At 42.9% G+C, this 17,623-nt stretch overlaps 1 protein-coding gene across 3 annotated transcripts in view; it reads left to right on the top strand.

The window, feature by feature from the left end:
- The window catches only part of mapk8ip1b (mitogen-activated protein kinase 8 interacting protein 1b), a 143,157-nt gene that overhangs the window by 74,776 nt on the left and 50,758 nt on the right, over positions 1-17,623 (top strand). For all 3 annotated transcript variants that reach the window (XM_072273205.1, XM_072273203.1, XM_072273206.1), the window contains exon 2: positions 4,132-4,237. In XM_072273205.1, the coding sequence (XP_072129306.1) occupies positions 4,132-4,237 (106 nt within the window). The remainder of the gene's footprint in view (positions 1-4,131; positions 4,238-17,623) is intronic.

Below are 17,623 nucleotides of genomic sequence, written 5' to 3'. Positions count from 1 at the left end.
GATTAAATAAAAAATGAAAAGAACGGGGTTCAAATTTGTTGAGGTATATAAAATCATGATAGGGTTGATATAGTTGTATATATTGTGTTCGTTGTGCTCATTGTGTTTGATTTATTTATTTGTTTGTTGTACTTATTGAGATACAGCATGGAATAGGCCCTTCTGGCCCTTTGAGCCACGTTGCCCAGCAACCCTGAGTCCGGGGGTGTCAAACTACTGGCCCGTGAAGGGGTCCAATCTGGCCCGCAGGATGATTTGGGGAAAAAAGAAAGTATATTCATGACCATTTATTATGTATCTGTACGGCAGCCACTCTCTCTCCCTCGCTGCCCTCTCTCCCACCACTGTCTGTGCCGGCAGCTTGTTGTGTGTACCTAGAAAACAATAGGCGGCAGTTAACCACCCGCTGTGCATAAGCACCTACCACCCTGCACTGAAGACCACCAGGGTCCCACTTACATCATCAGACACAGTATAAACACACAGAGTACTCAGGTAAGTAACACCTGTAGCAAGGCTGAGACTGTTTTAGATTATGAAGACACGCAGTCCTCTTTTATTGTCATTTAGTAATACATGCATTAAGAAATGATACAATATTTCCTCCGGTGTGATATCACAAAACACAGGACAGACCAATATTGAAAAAACTGACAAAACCACATAATTATAACATATAGTTACAACAGTGCAACAATACCATAACTTGATGAAGAACAGTCCATGAGCACAGTAAAAAGTTCAAAGTCTCTCAAATGTCCCACATCTCACGCAGACGGGAGAAGGAAGAAAAACTCTCCTTGCCATACCTGACCACGGTCCGACTCTGAGTCATCCGAAAACTTCGAGCCTCTGAATCAGCTCTCCGACACCGAGTACTGAGCGCCATCTCTGTCCCAACGATTCAACCTCAATCTCGGTCGCCAACAGCAGGCAAAGCCGGGGATTTTGAGGCCTTCCCTCCGGAAGATTCCCGACCGCGCAGTAACAGCAGCAGCGAACGAGCATTTCAGAAATTTCTCCAGATGTTCCTCTGTGCTTTCACGTCCATCTCCATCAAATCAGAATTGTCCACGGCCCCTATTTAATGGATACGTTATCATTTTTCACCGGAGGGCTGCACACGCGCGGTGCGCTGCTCTCTCTCCTCCCGGTTACTGCTGTAGTTCAAAATGCTTTCCAAGAAAAGAAAAGTTGACATTGAAGGTCGGATATTCAATGATAATTGGAAAGATTGTTTTTTTCTTCTGTGAGGTTAACGGCAAACCTGTGTGTCTGATATGCTCGCAACAAGCGGCTGTGGCAGAAGAGTACAATATCAAACGACACTATGAGACGTCATACGGAGAAAAATATGACAAGTACGCAGGACGACTCAGAACACAAAAAGTAAATGAGCTTGAAGCAGCTCTGAAAAAACAGCAATCAAGTGTTCACCAAAAGTCGAGAGACTCATGATGGAGCTGTCAAGGCCAGCTATATTATTGCCAACAAAATAGCTGCTGCGTCGAAGCCATACTCAGAGGGGGAATTCATCAAAGCATGCATGCTGACGGCGACTGAGCTGGTGTTCCCTGAGAAGAGACAGGCTTTTGGTAATATCAGCTTGTCAAGAAATACTATGGCAGAGAGAATCGGAGACCTTGCAGGAGATTTGGACAGTCAACTAAAAGACAAAGTGAAGTCATTTATTGCCTTCTGTATTGTAATTGATGACAGCACTGACGTGACTGATGTAGCTCAATTGGGAATATTTATTCGTGGTGTTGATGCGTCTTTGACCGTCACCGAGGAGTTTGTGGAGATGGTGCCCATGACAAACACCACAACTGCGAACGACGTTTTCTCCAGCCTCGTTGAGGCCTTGGACGAATGGGGGTTGACTGGAGTCACGCTGTCAGCGTGGCAACAGATGGCGCACCGTCCATGGTCGGGGAAAAGGCAGGTGTTGTTGTGAAACTCAGAGAGAAAGTTCAGACAGGGAATCCAGAGCAGGAATTCTGGAATTTTCATTGTATTGTACACCAAGAGGCGTTATGCATCAGGAGCCTGAAAATGGACAATGTCATAGATGTAGTAATCAAAACGGTTAATTTTATTAGAGCCAAGGGACTCAACCATTGGCAATTTGACACTCTTTTGTCCGAAAGTAATATTGGACACGGCCTACCCTACCACACTGAAGTCCGCTGGTTGAGCAGAGGGGTTGTGCTCAAACGTTTTTATTCAATTTCGTGTGGAAACTGGACTATTCATGAACGAGAAAGGGAAGCCAGTGGCACCCAGACTGGCTTCATGATCTTGCATTTTTGGTGGATATAACAGAGCACTTAAACGTGCTTAATGTTAACATGCAAGGCTGCAACAAACTTGTTACAGAATACTACGGCAGCGTTTGTGCCTTTCAAATTAAATTAGGCCCGTGGGAGATACAACTATCCCGGAGCAACCCAGCTCATTTCCCTTCTGCAGTCTGTGCGTGTCACTCATGGAAATAATGACAGGTACAAGGACAAAATATCACGGCTGAAAAGTGAGTCTTAGAATCATTTCCAAGTCTTCACTCAGCTCAAGAAGGAATTCTCACTATTTTGCTTGCCGTTTGCTGTCAACGCAGCATCAGATGTGCCGGGGGGAACTCCAAATGGAACTAATTGAAATTCAGTGTAACTCAGCTTTGAAATATAAATTTGAGACTGTGTACTCATTCTATCAATACCTGGGACCGATGTACCCCAAGATGACAGACTTTGCCTCAAAGATCCTTTGCTTGTTTGGGACAACATATCTCTGTGAGCAGGCATTCTCCATAATGAACATTAACAAATCCAAACTGCGCTCGCAGCTGACACACAGACATCTAAATGACATTATGAAAATCACAACTGCCCAGAAACTGGTCCCTAATGTTGACAGGCTGGTTAAAGCCAAGAGATGTCAGGTGTCTGGAAGCAGCAAGTGAAAAATGAGTGACACTGTTCGATGCACTGCGATAAGTAAGCAAAATGCATTATGAAATATTGAGTGTCATAATATTGTGATTCATTCATTTTCTGACTATTCTATTATTGTAAATGTGATCACTTCAATAAAAATTAGAGGCTATCTGTGTTCATTGTCTGAGTTTGATTGCTGGAAGCAGGCTAATAAAAATTAGGTGCAGTTGCGTAGCCTACATTCACAATTTGTTTTGTTAGGTCTACATTTGTGTCTGCTAATGTTCGATTTCAAATAGTTTATTAATGGAAAGGGTGTGGCTCCCAAAACAATCTTAGCCAAAATAGCATTGTTTTTTTTTGCTCTCTCTTCACAACTTTCTTGTAGCCTACGACTGTAAGTTAATACCAATCATAAAAATAGTGCTTGCTAGGTAGTCTTCTTCATAAGAAACGAAATTCGTAAAGTGAAACACTTCGTAGTTATAGCAGAGACTGAGACACATGAGAGCAGGTTGAAAAAAACGAAGGCAACGAAAGCTGTGGGAGCGCGTGCGCGCACAACTGATCCGGCCCGCGTGAAGTCGCATTTTGCCCAATCTGGCCCGTGACCTAAAATGAGTTCGACACCCCTGCCCTAGTTCAATCAGGAGACAACTTACAATGACCAATTAGCCTATCAACTGGTGCGTCTTTGGACTGTTTGAGGAAACCGGATCACCTGGTGGAAATCCATGTGGTCACGGGGAGAAGGTGCAAACTCCTTACAGACAGTGGTGGGAATGTTCTGGAGAATTGTAACTCTTTTGCATTAATTTTGTTTTCACTTCATTGTGCTTTCCTTTACACTCATGCACTGAAGAATGACCATAAACAATCTTGAATCTTTTAAAAAGGAGGTAGATTGTGAGGTCAAGAGTTAATTTTATCATACAAGAGGTCATTTTGAGCTACTGATACAGTGGGGTAGATGCTATCCTTGAGCCTGGTGGTACATGTTTTCAAGCTCTTCTGCCCGATGGGTGGGGGGGGGAAGAAAGAATATCCAGAGTGGTTGGAGCCTTTCATGATGCTGGCTGCTTTACCGAGGCAGGGAGGCACGTAGGCAGAGTATAAGCTGTCGAATGTTGCCATTGTGTGTGGATGAGCAGTTTTCCACGTGTTGACCTGGCCTTTTGTTCATTTCCCACTGCAGGTTAACCCATGACATAAGTTTGGAAGAGTTTGAAGATGAAGACTTGTCGGAAATAACGGATGAATGCGGGATCAGTCTGCACTGTAAGGATGGTCTGGCAACTCGGGTAAGAGCTCGCGATGACGAGGTGCATGGGATGTTAGCAAACGAGCGAGGGCTTTGGGCAAGGGTGCAATGGTGAGAGGAGATTTGACAGAGGTGAGCAGGGTTGGGTCGGGTTTAAACCGGGTGACTAGAAGGGAAGGTCTTCCCATGAGTTCAAGGTAGATGGGTTTAAAATTCTAGCTAAAAGACTTAGGCAAAGCTATAAATAGATTCACTAGGACTACCTCATGGGAAACAGAATATATTTAAAATTCCAATAGGGAGTTGGGCAGGCACTTGAAGGAGTCATAGAGCACTACAGTCCAGAAACAGATCCTTCAGCCCATCTAGTCTGCCCTGAAGTGTTATTCAGCTGTCCCATCGACCCACTCCTGGGCCATAGACCTCTATACCTCTCCCATCCATGTACAGTACTGTGCAAAAGTCTTAGGTACCCTAGTTATAAATATATGTGCCTCAGAGGTTTGCACTATACTGTTCAAATAAATGTTAAAGTCAAACCCACATCCACCTCTTCTGTAGACAGCTTGTTCCACACTCTCACCCCCCCCTCTGAGTGAAGAAGATCCCCCTCAGGTTCCCCTTAAATATCTCTCATTTCACTCTTAACCTATGACCTCTAGTACTAGTCTCACCCAACCGCAGTGGGGAAAAAGCCTGCTTGCATTAACCCTGCCTGTACCCTTATAGCTTTGTATATCAGGAAATTAATTTGCAAGCCTATGAGAGAATGGGATTGGTTTACCTGTGATCTCCTCCTGTGCCTTAATGGTTCTGTGATAAACAAACACTTCTGTAGACCAGAATTTCTCTTTCTTGATGTAAACTTCTCTCTGCGGGGAAGCTACAGTGGCTCATTACGGTGATAGTGTCAAGTAAGTTAGGAAGTCAGTCAGACTGATGAATTCTGAAAGGTGGGATCAGGAAATAAAATGCTTATAATTTTTAACTTTTAAGCATGGCACAAAAAAAAAAACAAGAAAGCTCCATCTTTTTTTCCCAATATTTAAGATAATAACAGGCTTATCATAAACAAAGTACACAAAATCTTATTCTAACTGTGGGTAAATAGGAGTCTGTAAGGATGAAGATTTTCAGAGATAGAGAGTTATTCAGCAGCAATGAATATGATTTTATACCTATTAAACCGCTTGTAACAACATGTAACATTTTTAGCAATTTCTGTAGAGGGAACAGTGCAGTAAAAGCTGTCTCTTGTCAATTCCAATATGTGTTGACGAAGTTTGCAAACTGGTTCTGCACCATGGAAGAGCAGGGTCATACATCATGGAAACAGGGTCATACACAATGGAAACAGGCCCTTTGGCCCAATTTGTCCGTGCCAACCAAAGTGTCTGTCTGAGCTAGTCATATTGGCCTGTCTTTGACTTGTATTCCTGTGGGCCTTTTCTATCCATGTACCTGACAAGTTGTCTTTTAGACCATGTAATTGTGCACTCAGTGGCTATATAATTAAGTACCTTCACTACCTAATAAACTAGTCACTGAGAATATGTTTGTGATCTGCAGCTGCTGTAGCCCATCCATTTCAAGGATCAATGTTGTAATGTGAGGTTATTTGAGTTAGTGTCGTCCTCCTATCTGCTTGAACCAGTCTGCTCATTCTCCTCTGACCTCTCACATTAACAAGGCATTTTTGCCCACAGAGTTGCCACTCCTCACTGGATGTTTTTTTTTTAAATTTTTGCGCCATTCTCTGTAAACTCTCGTGACTGTTGTGCCTGAAAATCCCAGGAGATCAGCAGTTTCTGAGATACTCAAACCACCCTGTCTGGCACCAGCAATCACTCCAGAGTGAAAGTCAATTAGATCACATTTCTTCCCCATTCTGATGTTTGGACCTCTTGACCATGTCTGCATGCTTTTATGCATTGAGTTGCTGCCACATGATTGGCTGATTAAATATTTGCATTCTTGAGCAAGTGCACAGGTCTACCACGAAGTGCATAACTTTCACTAGGACTACTCTATCCATGTTCCTGTCTAAATGTATTTTAAACATTGTGCTTGTATATACAGTACTGTGCAAAAGTCTTAGGCACATATATATAGCTAGGGTGTACAAGACTTTTGAACAGTACTGTATTTGTCAACGTGAAGCAGAGAGTGATTTTGCAAAATTTGGCGGGGTCAAAGGATGTTGGGAATGGCGAGGGTGGAGAGCTGCAGGAGGGGTTTGGAACAAAGAAGGAGTGCTGGGGTGAGGAATGGTATGGGTGCAGATACACCCAGCCCAGAGATAACAGGCAAGGTCATTTGATTCCAAATAATTGGTTTATTGATCATTACAGAATGTTTCTCTGGTACTTCCCACTCCTTTCACTCTCCCTTTCCCCTCTTCCAGCCATGATTCCCATCTCCCTGCCCCTTTCCCACTCTGTCCTCAATAGAGACCCATATCAGAATCAGGATTATCATCACTCAAATATGCCATGAAATTTGTTTTGTACATTATGTACGATACATAAAATTGCTGCAGTACAGTGCAATTTTTTTTGCACCCTTAGCAAGAGAACACTCTGGAAAGAAATCATGAGGTTGCCTTAGCAGGTAAGATAAAGGAGATTCTACAGAAATGTTAAGAGCAAAAGGATTGCAAGGAACAAAATTAATCCTCTGTAAATTTAGAATGGTAATCCATGTGTGGAGCCAAAAGAGATGGGGGAGATCTTAAATAATTTTTTTTTTACATTGTATTTACCCAGGGGAAGGACACAGAGTCTATAGAAGTGAGGCAAAGTGGCATTAGCTGCATGGACGCAGTACAGATTACAGAGGAGGAGTTCTTTGCTGTCTTGGGGCAAATTGATAAATCTCCATGGCTTGAGATTATCATCCTGAGGTTGTAAATCTCTTTCCCCTGGACCCTGTGGGAGACGTGCGGAAATTACAAAGGTCCTAGCAGAGATTCTTAAATCATCCTTAGCAACAGGTGAGGTACCAGAGGAATGGATGATAGCCAATGTTGTTCTGCTGTTTAAGAAAAGCTCAAAAAAATAAACTAGGAAATTGTAGGACAGTGAGCCTGACATCAGTAGTGGGAAAGTTTTGGAAGATATTCTAAAGGACTATGAGTATTTAGATAGACATGGATTGATTAGGGATAGTCAACATGGGTTTGTGTGTGGTAGGTCCAAAAAATCTGATAGAGTTTGTTGAGGAAGTTACCAGGAAAGTTGATAAAGGTAAGGCAGTGAATGTTGTCTACGTGGACTTTAGCAAGGCATTTGACAAGGTCCCACATGGGAGGTTGGTCAAGAAGGTTCAGTCATCCGCATTCAGGATGAGGTAGTAAATTGGATTAGATATCGGCTTTCTGGAAGAAGCCAGAGGGTGGTAGTAGATGGTTGCCTCTCTGACTTGAGGCTTGTGACTAGTGAAGTGCTACAGGGAGTGGTGCTGGGTCCATGGTTGTTTGTCATTGATGTCAATGATGAGGGTGACAATGTGGTTAACTTAGATCAGCAAATTTGCGGATGACACTATGATTGGGGGCGTAGTGGATGGTGAGGAAGGTTATCGTGGCTTGCAGCAGGATCTGGACCAGCTGGAAAAAGGGCCGAAAAATGTCAGATGGAATTTAATGCAGGCAAGTGTGAGGTGTTACACTTTGGTAGGACCAGTCAGGATAGGTCTTACGCAGTGAATGGTAGGGCTTTGAGGGGTGCTATAAGATAAAGGGACCTTGAAATACAGGTACGTAATTCATTGAAAGTGACGGCGTAGTTAGGGTCATAAAGAAAGCTTTTGGCACATTGAGTAAAGGATATGGGATATTATAAGACGTTGGTGAGGCCTAATTTGGGGTATTGTGTGCAGTTTTGGTCACCTACCTACAGGAAAGATGTAAATAAGGTTGAAAGAATACAGAGAAAAATTTCACACAGAGTGTGGTGGGTACTACTGAGCTAATACAAAGCTAAGTACTCTTATTCCTGTTTCCCAACCACCTTCCTATTTTAACCAAAATATAGTACTGTGTAAAAGTCTTATGTACCCTTGCTACATATCTGCACCTGAACTTTTGCAGAGTACTGTAGATTTGTTATATGCACATAAAGGGTCTTGTCTACACAGCAGGAGATTGTGGAGTGAGTTGGAAACAGTTTCTTGTGGATTTTACACACTAGGTTTAAAAAGCAACTGGGGCCTGTCGGGACTGGTCATGGATTGAGTTAGAGTCAGTTCCTTATGGACTTTACGCACCAGGTTTAAAAAACCTGTATTGTATGCCCTCTTTTTGACCTTTATATTAGCTTTGTCTTCTCTTGTCAGCTATAGTTGCGTCATCCTGCATTTAAAATACTACTTCTTTCTTAGAATGTATCTATAATTTCCAAAGCCTTCCGAATTGCTCCCAGAGCCATTGTTGCTCTGCTGCCATTCTTGCTAGTGTCCCCTCCTAATCAAATTTGCCAGCTCCTCTCTCATGCCTCTGTAAGTCCCTTTACTCCACTGTAATACTGATACATCTGACTTCAGCTTCTTCCTCTCAAACTGCAAGATGAATTCTATCATATTATGATCTCTGGCTTCTGAGTGTTCCTCTACCTTAAGCTCACTAGCCAATTCCTATTTATTGTACAATACCCAATTCAGAATAGGTGATATCCTTGTGGGCTAAACCACGAGTCACTCTAAAAAGCCATCTCATAGGCATTCTACGAATTCCCCCTTTTGTGATCCAGCACCAACTGGGTTTTCCCAGTCTACCTGCATACTTAACCCCCCCCCCCCATAACTATCATAACAGTGCCCTTTTGATATGCATTTTCTATCTCCTGTTGTAATTTGTAGATCTCATCTTTCCTTCTGTTTGGGTTCTGTATATAACTACCAGCAGGGTCTTTTCGCCTTTGCAGTTCCTTAGCTCTACCCACAATGATTCTACAACTACTGATCCTATGTAACCTCTTCCTAATGAGTTAATTTCACTTTTTGCTAACAGAGCCACGCCATCCCCTCTGCCTACCTGCCTGTCCTTGGATCCTTGGACGTGAAGTTCCCAACTATAATGTTCTTTCAGCCACAATTGAGTGATGGCCACAACGTCATACATGCCAATCTGTAACTGGGCTACAAGTTCGTCTACTTTATTCTGTACACTGCGTGCATTCAAATATAACACCACCAGTCCTGTGTTCACCCTTTTCAATTTAGTCCACCTTTTACATCGCTTACATCGCTACTCATCCTGTTGACTGCAATTTTGCCCCATTGTCAGCCTCTCCTTGCTAGCAGTCTCACTACACACTGCCTCTGTAAACCAATGAACCCAACCTCAGCCCTATTGCTCTGAATCCTGTCGTCCTGCCAAGTACCTCATGAACAACTCTGGCAAATCTACCCACAAGGTTATTGGTTCCCCCTAGCCCCCAGGTTAAGCTGTAAGGTACAGGTCGTACCTTCCCCTGAAGAAATCCCAATGATCCAGAAATCTGAATCCCGGCCCTTAGCACTAGTTCCTCAGCCATGCATTGATCTACCAAGTCATCCTATTCTTACTCACTGATGTAAGCTAAGTAAACTAGCCAATAATATAAAAAAGAATACCAAAAGTTTCTTTCTCATACAAAGAGTAAAAGAAAGGCGAGTGTGGGTATCGGACTGCTGGAAAATGATACTGCAGAGGTAGTAATGGGGGAAGAAGAAATGGTAGACAAACTTAAATATTTTGCGTCAACCTTCACTGTGGAAAACACAAGCAGAATGCGAGAAATGTGAGTGTGTCGGGGGCAGTGTCATTGCTATTATTAAGGAACAGGTGCTTGGAAGCTGAAAAGTCTGAAGGTAGCTACGTCTCCTGGACTAGATGGAATATACTGAAAAGGCTGTAAAGATTGTGGAGGCATTAGTATATGATCTTTCAAGAATCACTAGATTCTGGCATGGTTCCGGAAAACTGAAAAATTGCAAGTGTCACTCCACTCTTTAAGAAGAGAGGAAGGCAGAAGAAAGGAAATGACAGGCCTGTTATCCTGACTTCAGTGGTTGGAAAGATGTTGGAGTCTATATTAAGGATGAGATTTTGGGGCACTTGGAAGCACATGATAAAATAGGCCAAAGTCAACATGGTTTCCTCAAGGGAAATCCTTGCCTGACAAATTATTTGGAATTCTTTGAGGAAGTAGCAGGTAGAGAGAGTCAGTGGATGTGGTGTACTTAGATTTTCAGAAGACCTTTGACAAGGTGCCACACATGAGGCTACTTAACAAGTTAAGAGCCCATGGAATTACAGGAAAGATACCTGTATGGATAGAGTGTTGGTTGATTGGCAGGAGGCAAAGAGCGGGTGGAAAAAGGGATCCTTTTCTAGTTGGCTGCTAGTGACCAGTGGTGTTTCACAGGGGTCTGTGTTGGGACCAATTCTTCCTTACATTATAGATCAATAGTTTGGAAGACAGAATTGATGGCTTTGTGGCCACGTTCGCAGACATTACGAGGATAGGTGGAGGGGCAGGTAGTGATGAGGAAGCAGAGGGTTGGGAGAATGGGCAAAGGAGTGGCAGGAATATGCTACCACTCTGTTTTGAGGCAAATCCACGTCCAACATGTAGAGGGTGTTTAAAGACCAACTGCACAGAGTACAGGACAGGCATGTTTCAGTCCAAAGGAAGGACAAGGACGACTAGTTAAGGGAACCTTGGATGTCGAGAGAGGTGATAAATTCGGTCAAGAAGAAAAAGAAAAAAATCAAACAGAGCCCTCGAGGATAATAAAGAAGCCAGAAAAGAACTCAAGAAGGGAATTAGGAAAACCAGGAGGGGCCATGAAAGTTTGCAAGCAGGATTAAAGAGAATTCCAAGCCATTGATTACATACATCAAGACCTACAGGATAACTAGAGAGAGGGTGGGACCGCTCAGGGATAAAGAGGGGACCATTTGCTTGGGTGCTGAGGATATGTATGAGGTCCTTAATGAGTATTTTACATATACCAAGGAGGATGTGGAGGATAGGGAGATCAGTGCTGAGCGTATTGATGTGCTAGAACATTTTGAGGTAAATGAGGAGGTAGTTCTCGGGGCCTTGTGGGATTTACTCCAGGTTATTGAGAGAGGCAAGTGAAGAGATTGCTGTGCCTTGACCAGTATCTCTGTGTTCTCTAGCCACAGGCAAAGTCCTGGGGTCTGGTCATTAGCTAAAGTTGTTCCATTGTTTAAGAAGGGAAACAGAACCAAGGATAATCCTGCCAACTATAGACCTGTGTGTCTTACATCAGTGGTAGGGAAGTTACTGGAGAGAAATCTTCAGAGAAGGATTCATGAACATTTGGAAAACCATGGCCGAATGAGGGAGAAACAGTGTGCAGGGCAAGTTGCTTCTAATAACGTGATTGTCATTTTGACAATGCGATGAGAGTGATTGATGAAGGTAGGGCTGTGGATATTGTCTACATGGTGTATGACCTTTATTAAAATGACATTTTAATGACTTTCAGTCAAGATTGCACCAGCAAACTACAGTTCCTTGGGCGACATTTTTCAGATACCAAATCTTTCCAAATCTTTCACGTTTTCGATGCCTTCTGCTTGTTCTTTTTGTCTTGTTTGTGTTATGGAAACTGTTGGAGTCTGTGATGTACAGTTTGAATCTTGATTAAAGGAACCAGCATGGTCCAATATCTGGAGAGATGTCTCATGAATATCAGAGATAGGGGGGGCAAAAGGTCCGAGAACGCAAGCTGACTCGTGGAAATACCAGAGGCAAGGCGCAGAGCTATGAATGTCTCCATCTCGAAGTGGCGAGGAATATTGAAGCATCAAGATAAAGGCGGAAGGGGTCAGAGATGGCTCCCAGCAGAGATGGTCAGCAGCCGGATCAGTGCATTCGGACCTGGGTCAGTGGTCTGCTTTTGCGTATGGACTGAGTTTGTGCGACTGCTCTCCTCGTGTGCAGATGAACATACATTTCCCATATTCTGAGCTTGATGTGATTATTGGACTGCACTTCATATTGGTTACCTTCAGTTTTTCAGTGTTTTCTTTCTTGTGGACAATTGGCGGGTGAGTGATCTGTTTATTTTTTTGTGTGTAAGAGGGGGCTTGTGGGTTTGGTGCTCCTGCCACTGTTCTTTTCTACGAGTGAGGGGTTCTGGGATTGTTTTGTGTGGGGGTTCATTGATTGATATTGTGGCTGTTTTTTGCTGCGGGCGAGGGGGGATTTTGGGGTTTGCGCGTTATGTTTCGCTTCTTTTTCATGCTAGTTGGGTATGGAGATGGTGTTTTTTCTTTCATCAACACCCATGGTCTTTCTGTATTTAATGGCTATCAGGAGTAGACAAATACCAGAGTTGTATTGTACATGCATATGTTGTCCATAAATAAGTGAACCTTTGACAAGACCTCTCATCGAAGGCTCATCCAACAGATTAAAATGCATGTGTTCCATGGTGAATTAGCCATTTGGATTCAGAACTGGATGGCCCGTAGAAGACAGAGGGGAGTGGTTGAAGGGACTCACTCTAGCTGGAAGTCTGTAATTAGTGGTGTTCCACAGGTATCTGTACTAGGACCTCTGCTGTTTGTGAAGTATACAAGTAACCTGGATGATAATGTAGATGGGTGGGTTAGTAAGTTTGCAGATGATATAAAGATTGATGGTGCTGTGGATAGTGTAGAAGACCGGCAAAGAATGCAATGGGATATAGATCAGTTGCAGATATGGGTGGAGAAATGGCAAACTGAGTTTAACCAGGCCAAGTCTGAAGTGTCGCACATTGGTAGATCAAAAGTAGAGTACACTGTATGAGCAAGACCATCAATAGTGTAGATGAGCAGAGTGGTTTTGGGATCAAAGTTCATAATTCCCTGGAAAGTGGCTACACAGAGTGGTTAAGAAGGCATATGGTGGGCATGTCTTTATTAGTCGAGGTTTTGAGTTCAAAAGTCAGGAATTTATGTCACAGCTTTATAAAACTCGAGTTTTGGTCACCCCACTATAGGAAGGATGTTGGGGCTTTGGAGAGGGTGTAGAAGAGGTTTACCATGATGCTGCCTGGATTAGAGGGCATGGGCTAGAACAAGACGTTGGACAAACTTGGGTTGTTTTCTCTGATGTGGCGAAGGCTGAGGGAAGATCTGACAGAGGTTTGTAAGATTATGAGGGGCATAGATCGAGTAGGCAATATCTCTTTCTCAGGGTTGAATTGCCTAATACCAGAGGGCAGGTATTTAAGGTGAGAAGAGGTGATTTCGAAGGAGATGTGAGGGGCAAGTTTTTTTGCACAGAGAGTGGTGGATGCCTGGAATACACTGCCTGACGTGGTGGTAGAGGCAAAAAATATTAGGGCCTTTTAAGAGACATTTAAATAAGCCTGTGAATGTGAAGAAAATGGAAGGATATAGACATTATGTAGGTAGAAGAGATTAATTTAGTTGGCCATTTGATTGCTAATTTACTTGGTTTGATACAACATTGTGAGCCAAAGGGCCTGTTCCTCTGCTGTACGCTTCTATATGCTTTGTATGTTCTAGAACTAGATGTCATGGGTTAAGGGTGAAAGGTGAAATATTTAAGGGGAACCTAAGGAGGAACTTAGAGGGTGGTGTGAGTGTGGAACGAGCTGCCAGCAGAAGTGGTGAGAGGTTTGAGTAGATTCATCGTTGGGACGGGTGTGGAGATCTGTGATCCAGGTGCTGGTAGGTGGGATTAGACAGAAGATTGGGTTGGTATGGATGTGATGGGCTGAATGGCCTGCTTGTGCTGCCCATAGTTTGTGGAAGCTCATTGGGCAGGTGGACTGGGATATTCCGATTAGTCGGCAAGTGCACTGGTAATGGTTCTCTTTCTTTCTGTGAAGTACATACAGAATACAGACTGGGTCATTATACTCTGTGAGATTGCAATTTTTTTATGCTGTTCCACAAATCAGGGAAAGAGTTATAGATTCATACAGCATGGAAACAGGCCCAATAAGGTGCAAGGGCACGATGAGGTAGATTGTGTCTTAGTCATTGTGTCCTTGTCATTGTTTCCTCTGGTCACTGCATCAGAGGAGACAGAAACTGCATTGGGTGTGAGCGTAAAGCTTAATTAAACCAGCTAGCTTGGGAGTTTGGGGCACCAGATTAGTGGATAATTGGATATTATCTTTTCTAATGCTCCAACACACTCTACGTCAAGAAACAAACCGCTAGAGGAATTCAAGGTTCAAAGTACGTTTATTATTCATGTATGTTACCATATCCAGGTTGAGTACCCCTTACCTGAAAATCTAAAATGCAAAAACCTCTGAAATCCAAAATTTTTTTGAGCATTGACAAGACATCACAAATGAAAATTCCACAAGGCGCTGGGATGATTCCCAGGTGATGCGCAGGTCCCTGTATACCACAGACAGTTCTGGCAAATGACCTCACATATGTAATGAACAGCTAATGAAAAATAGAAAAACACTGCATAAAGTGAAAAATGAAGATCTCGATTGTGTATTGAAAGAGTGGATTTGTCAGTATATGCCACTTAACGGTATGCTGATCACAAAGTAAGCAAAGATCCATCACAACGAACGGAATATTGAAGGTCATTGTGAATATACAGCAGGCTGGTTGCAGAAATTTTAAAAAAGGCACAGCATTAAATTTTTAAAGATTTATGCTGATAAAGTGTCTGCCGATCACGAAGCAGCAGAGAAATTCCGTGATGAGTTTGCCAAGATCGTCACTGATGAAAATCTAACCACTGAATTAGATTTCTGACAAACATCAGTACATATGTGTGATGAACAAAGACTGTGTATGTGTGAGACAAAGTCTGTTTACTGGTAGCACATAAATTCAGTGTTAAAATACTAGCAATCCCAAGCTATCTCATTATATATTCCAAAATCCAACAAAATTTCTGAAATCCGGAACACTTTTGGCCCCAAGCATTCTGGCTAAGGGGTATGCAATCTGTGCTACCTTGAAATTCATTTTCTTGGCGGCATTTACATAAAGAAATACATTGGAGTATACAAAAATATATACATAAAACACCAGCAACCAATGTGCAAAAGAAGACAAATGGAGCAAGTAAAAATAGAAATAAATAATCCTGTGAACATGAGCTGTAGAGTCCTTGTAACTGAGTCCATGGGTTGTGGAGTTTTTCAGAGCTAAGGTGGAGTGAAATTATCCTCACTGGTTCAGGAGCCTGTTGGTTGAAGGTTGACTGTTCCTGAACATGATGGTGTGGAACCGAAAGCTCCTGTACCTCCTGTCTGATGGGTAGTGAGATGGGAGCATGGCCTGGATGGTGGGGGTTGAGGGATGGTGCCCCATGTGAGAAGATCAAGTAGACAACCCGGGTGCAGTACTGGGTGAGTGTTGCATTTGTCAGAGGCCCTGCCTTTTTGGGAATGTGTTGAATCAGTGCAGGATGAGTTAGTTTTGTCCAACATTACCAAAAGGCTGATTATTTGGTTATTTTCACACTGTTCAAATTGTCAGATGCATTTCCTGCAACATTGACGCACAGAGCAGAAATACCTTGTTGATGTAATGTGCTTTAGGGTGTGTGTGTCACATCACGCGGCTGCCTTCTCATCTCAAAAAATGCCTCAGCTTTCTTTCTGGCCTTTAGCTGCCTTCAGTCTGGTGGCACAGACAAAAATATCATTGCGTTATACAGCATGGAAACACACCATCTGTCCCAGCTCATCAATGCTGATCAAGGTGCATCCATTTACCTGTGTCTGGAGCTAACATTTCTCTAAACCAGGGCTTCCCAACCCTTATGCCATGGACCAGTATCATTAAGCAAGAGGTCTGTGGACCCTAGGTCCATTTCCTCTCCATGTACTTGCCAAAATGTCCCCTAACTGTAATTCGACCTGCCTCTACCACTTCCTCTGGCATCTCTTTCCATATATGCATCACCTTCTGTGTGGGGAAAAGTTACCTCTTTTCATCTTGGCGTACAAGGAAAACATTCAATTTTCAGTGGGCTAGAATCTGTCCTTGAGCCTGCTGTTATGTGCGTTAAGGCTTTTGTATCTTCTGCCTGATGGGGAGAGGGGGAAGAGAGGATGTCCCTGGTCAGTGGGGTCTCTGATTACGTTTGTTGCTCTACTGAGGCTGTGAGAACTGTAGACAGAGTCCGTAGAGAGGAGACTGGTTTCATGATGGTCTGAGCTATGTTCACCACTCTCTGCCCTTTCTCGCAGTACTGGACAGAGCAGTTGACGTACAAAGCCGTGATTGTTTGGATAGGTTGTTTTCTATGGTACATCAATAAAAATTGGTGAAGGCCATCCAGGATGTTTAGTTCAGAGGATAATTCTATGTGATGGTTGAAAGTGGTTTGAATCGGAGTGATGTAGACTAAATTAATGTAAATTAGTAAAGGTTAAGGAAATTTGGCTTATCACTGAACACTAACAAAATTCTACAGCTGTACTGTTGAAAGTATCCTGACTGGTTGCATCATGGCCCGCTTTGGTAGCTCAATTGCACAGCAACGTAAAAACTTAGAACAGTACAGACCCTTCATCCTGTGAGTTATGCTGACCTTTCAACCTATACCCAGTGGCCACTTTATTAGGTACACCTGTACACCTGTTTGTTAATGCAAATATCTAATCAGCCAATCGTGGCACAAACTCAGTGCATAAAAGCACACAGACATTGTCAAGAGGTTCAGTTGTTATTCAGACCAAATAATCAGAATGTGGAAGAAATGTGATCTAAGTGCCTTTGACCGTGGAATGATTATCAGTGCCCGATGGAGTGGTTTGAGTATCATAAAAACTCCCAGTCTCCCGGGATTTTCACACACTGGGGTCTACAGAGAATGGTGCAAAAAAAAAATCCAGTGAGCGACAGTTCTGTGGGTGAAAATATCTTGTTAATGAGAGAGGTCAGAGGAGAATGGCCAGACTGGTTCAAGCTGACAGGAAGGTGACAATATTTCATATTTTAAGATATACCTAATAAATTGGCCACTGAATGCACCCAAGATCAATCTAAAGATTCCCTCCTACAGAAGCTGCAGAGGTTAGTGGACTCAGCCCGATACATCACTGGCACATCCCTCCCCACCATCGGCATTATCTACAAGAGGCACTACATCAAAAAGGTGACATCCGTCATCAAGGATCCCCACCATCCGGGCCATGCCATCTTCTTGCAGCTACCATTGGGCAGGAAGTACAGAAGCCTGAAGTCCCACACCACCAGGATCAAGAACAAATACTCCCCTTCAACCATTCAGTTCTTGAACCAACCGGCTTAACCTTAAACACTGATCACTGCTCAGTATAATAACACTATGGCCACTTTGTACTACAGTGGACAATTTTATTCTATTTGCTTTTCTATTCTGTAAAAATTGTGTATAATTTAATTTAGTTTATGTTTAATCTATTATGAGGACCAAGAAGGTAT

Source organism: Mobula birostris, chromosome 11, assembly GCF_030028105.1.
Source record: "Mobula birostris isolate sMobBir1 chromosome 11, sMobBir1.hap1, whole genome shotgun sequence".
Lineage (NCBI taxonomy): Eukaryota > Metazoa > Chordata > Chondrichthyes > Myliobatiformes > Myliobatidae > Mobula > Mobula birostris.
Note: the sequence above shows the minus strand (reverse complement) of the source record. Positions and strands in the feature narration are given on the sequence as shown.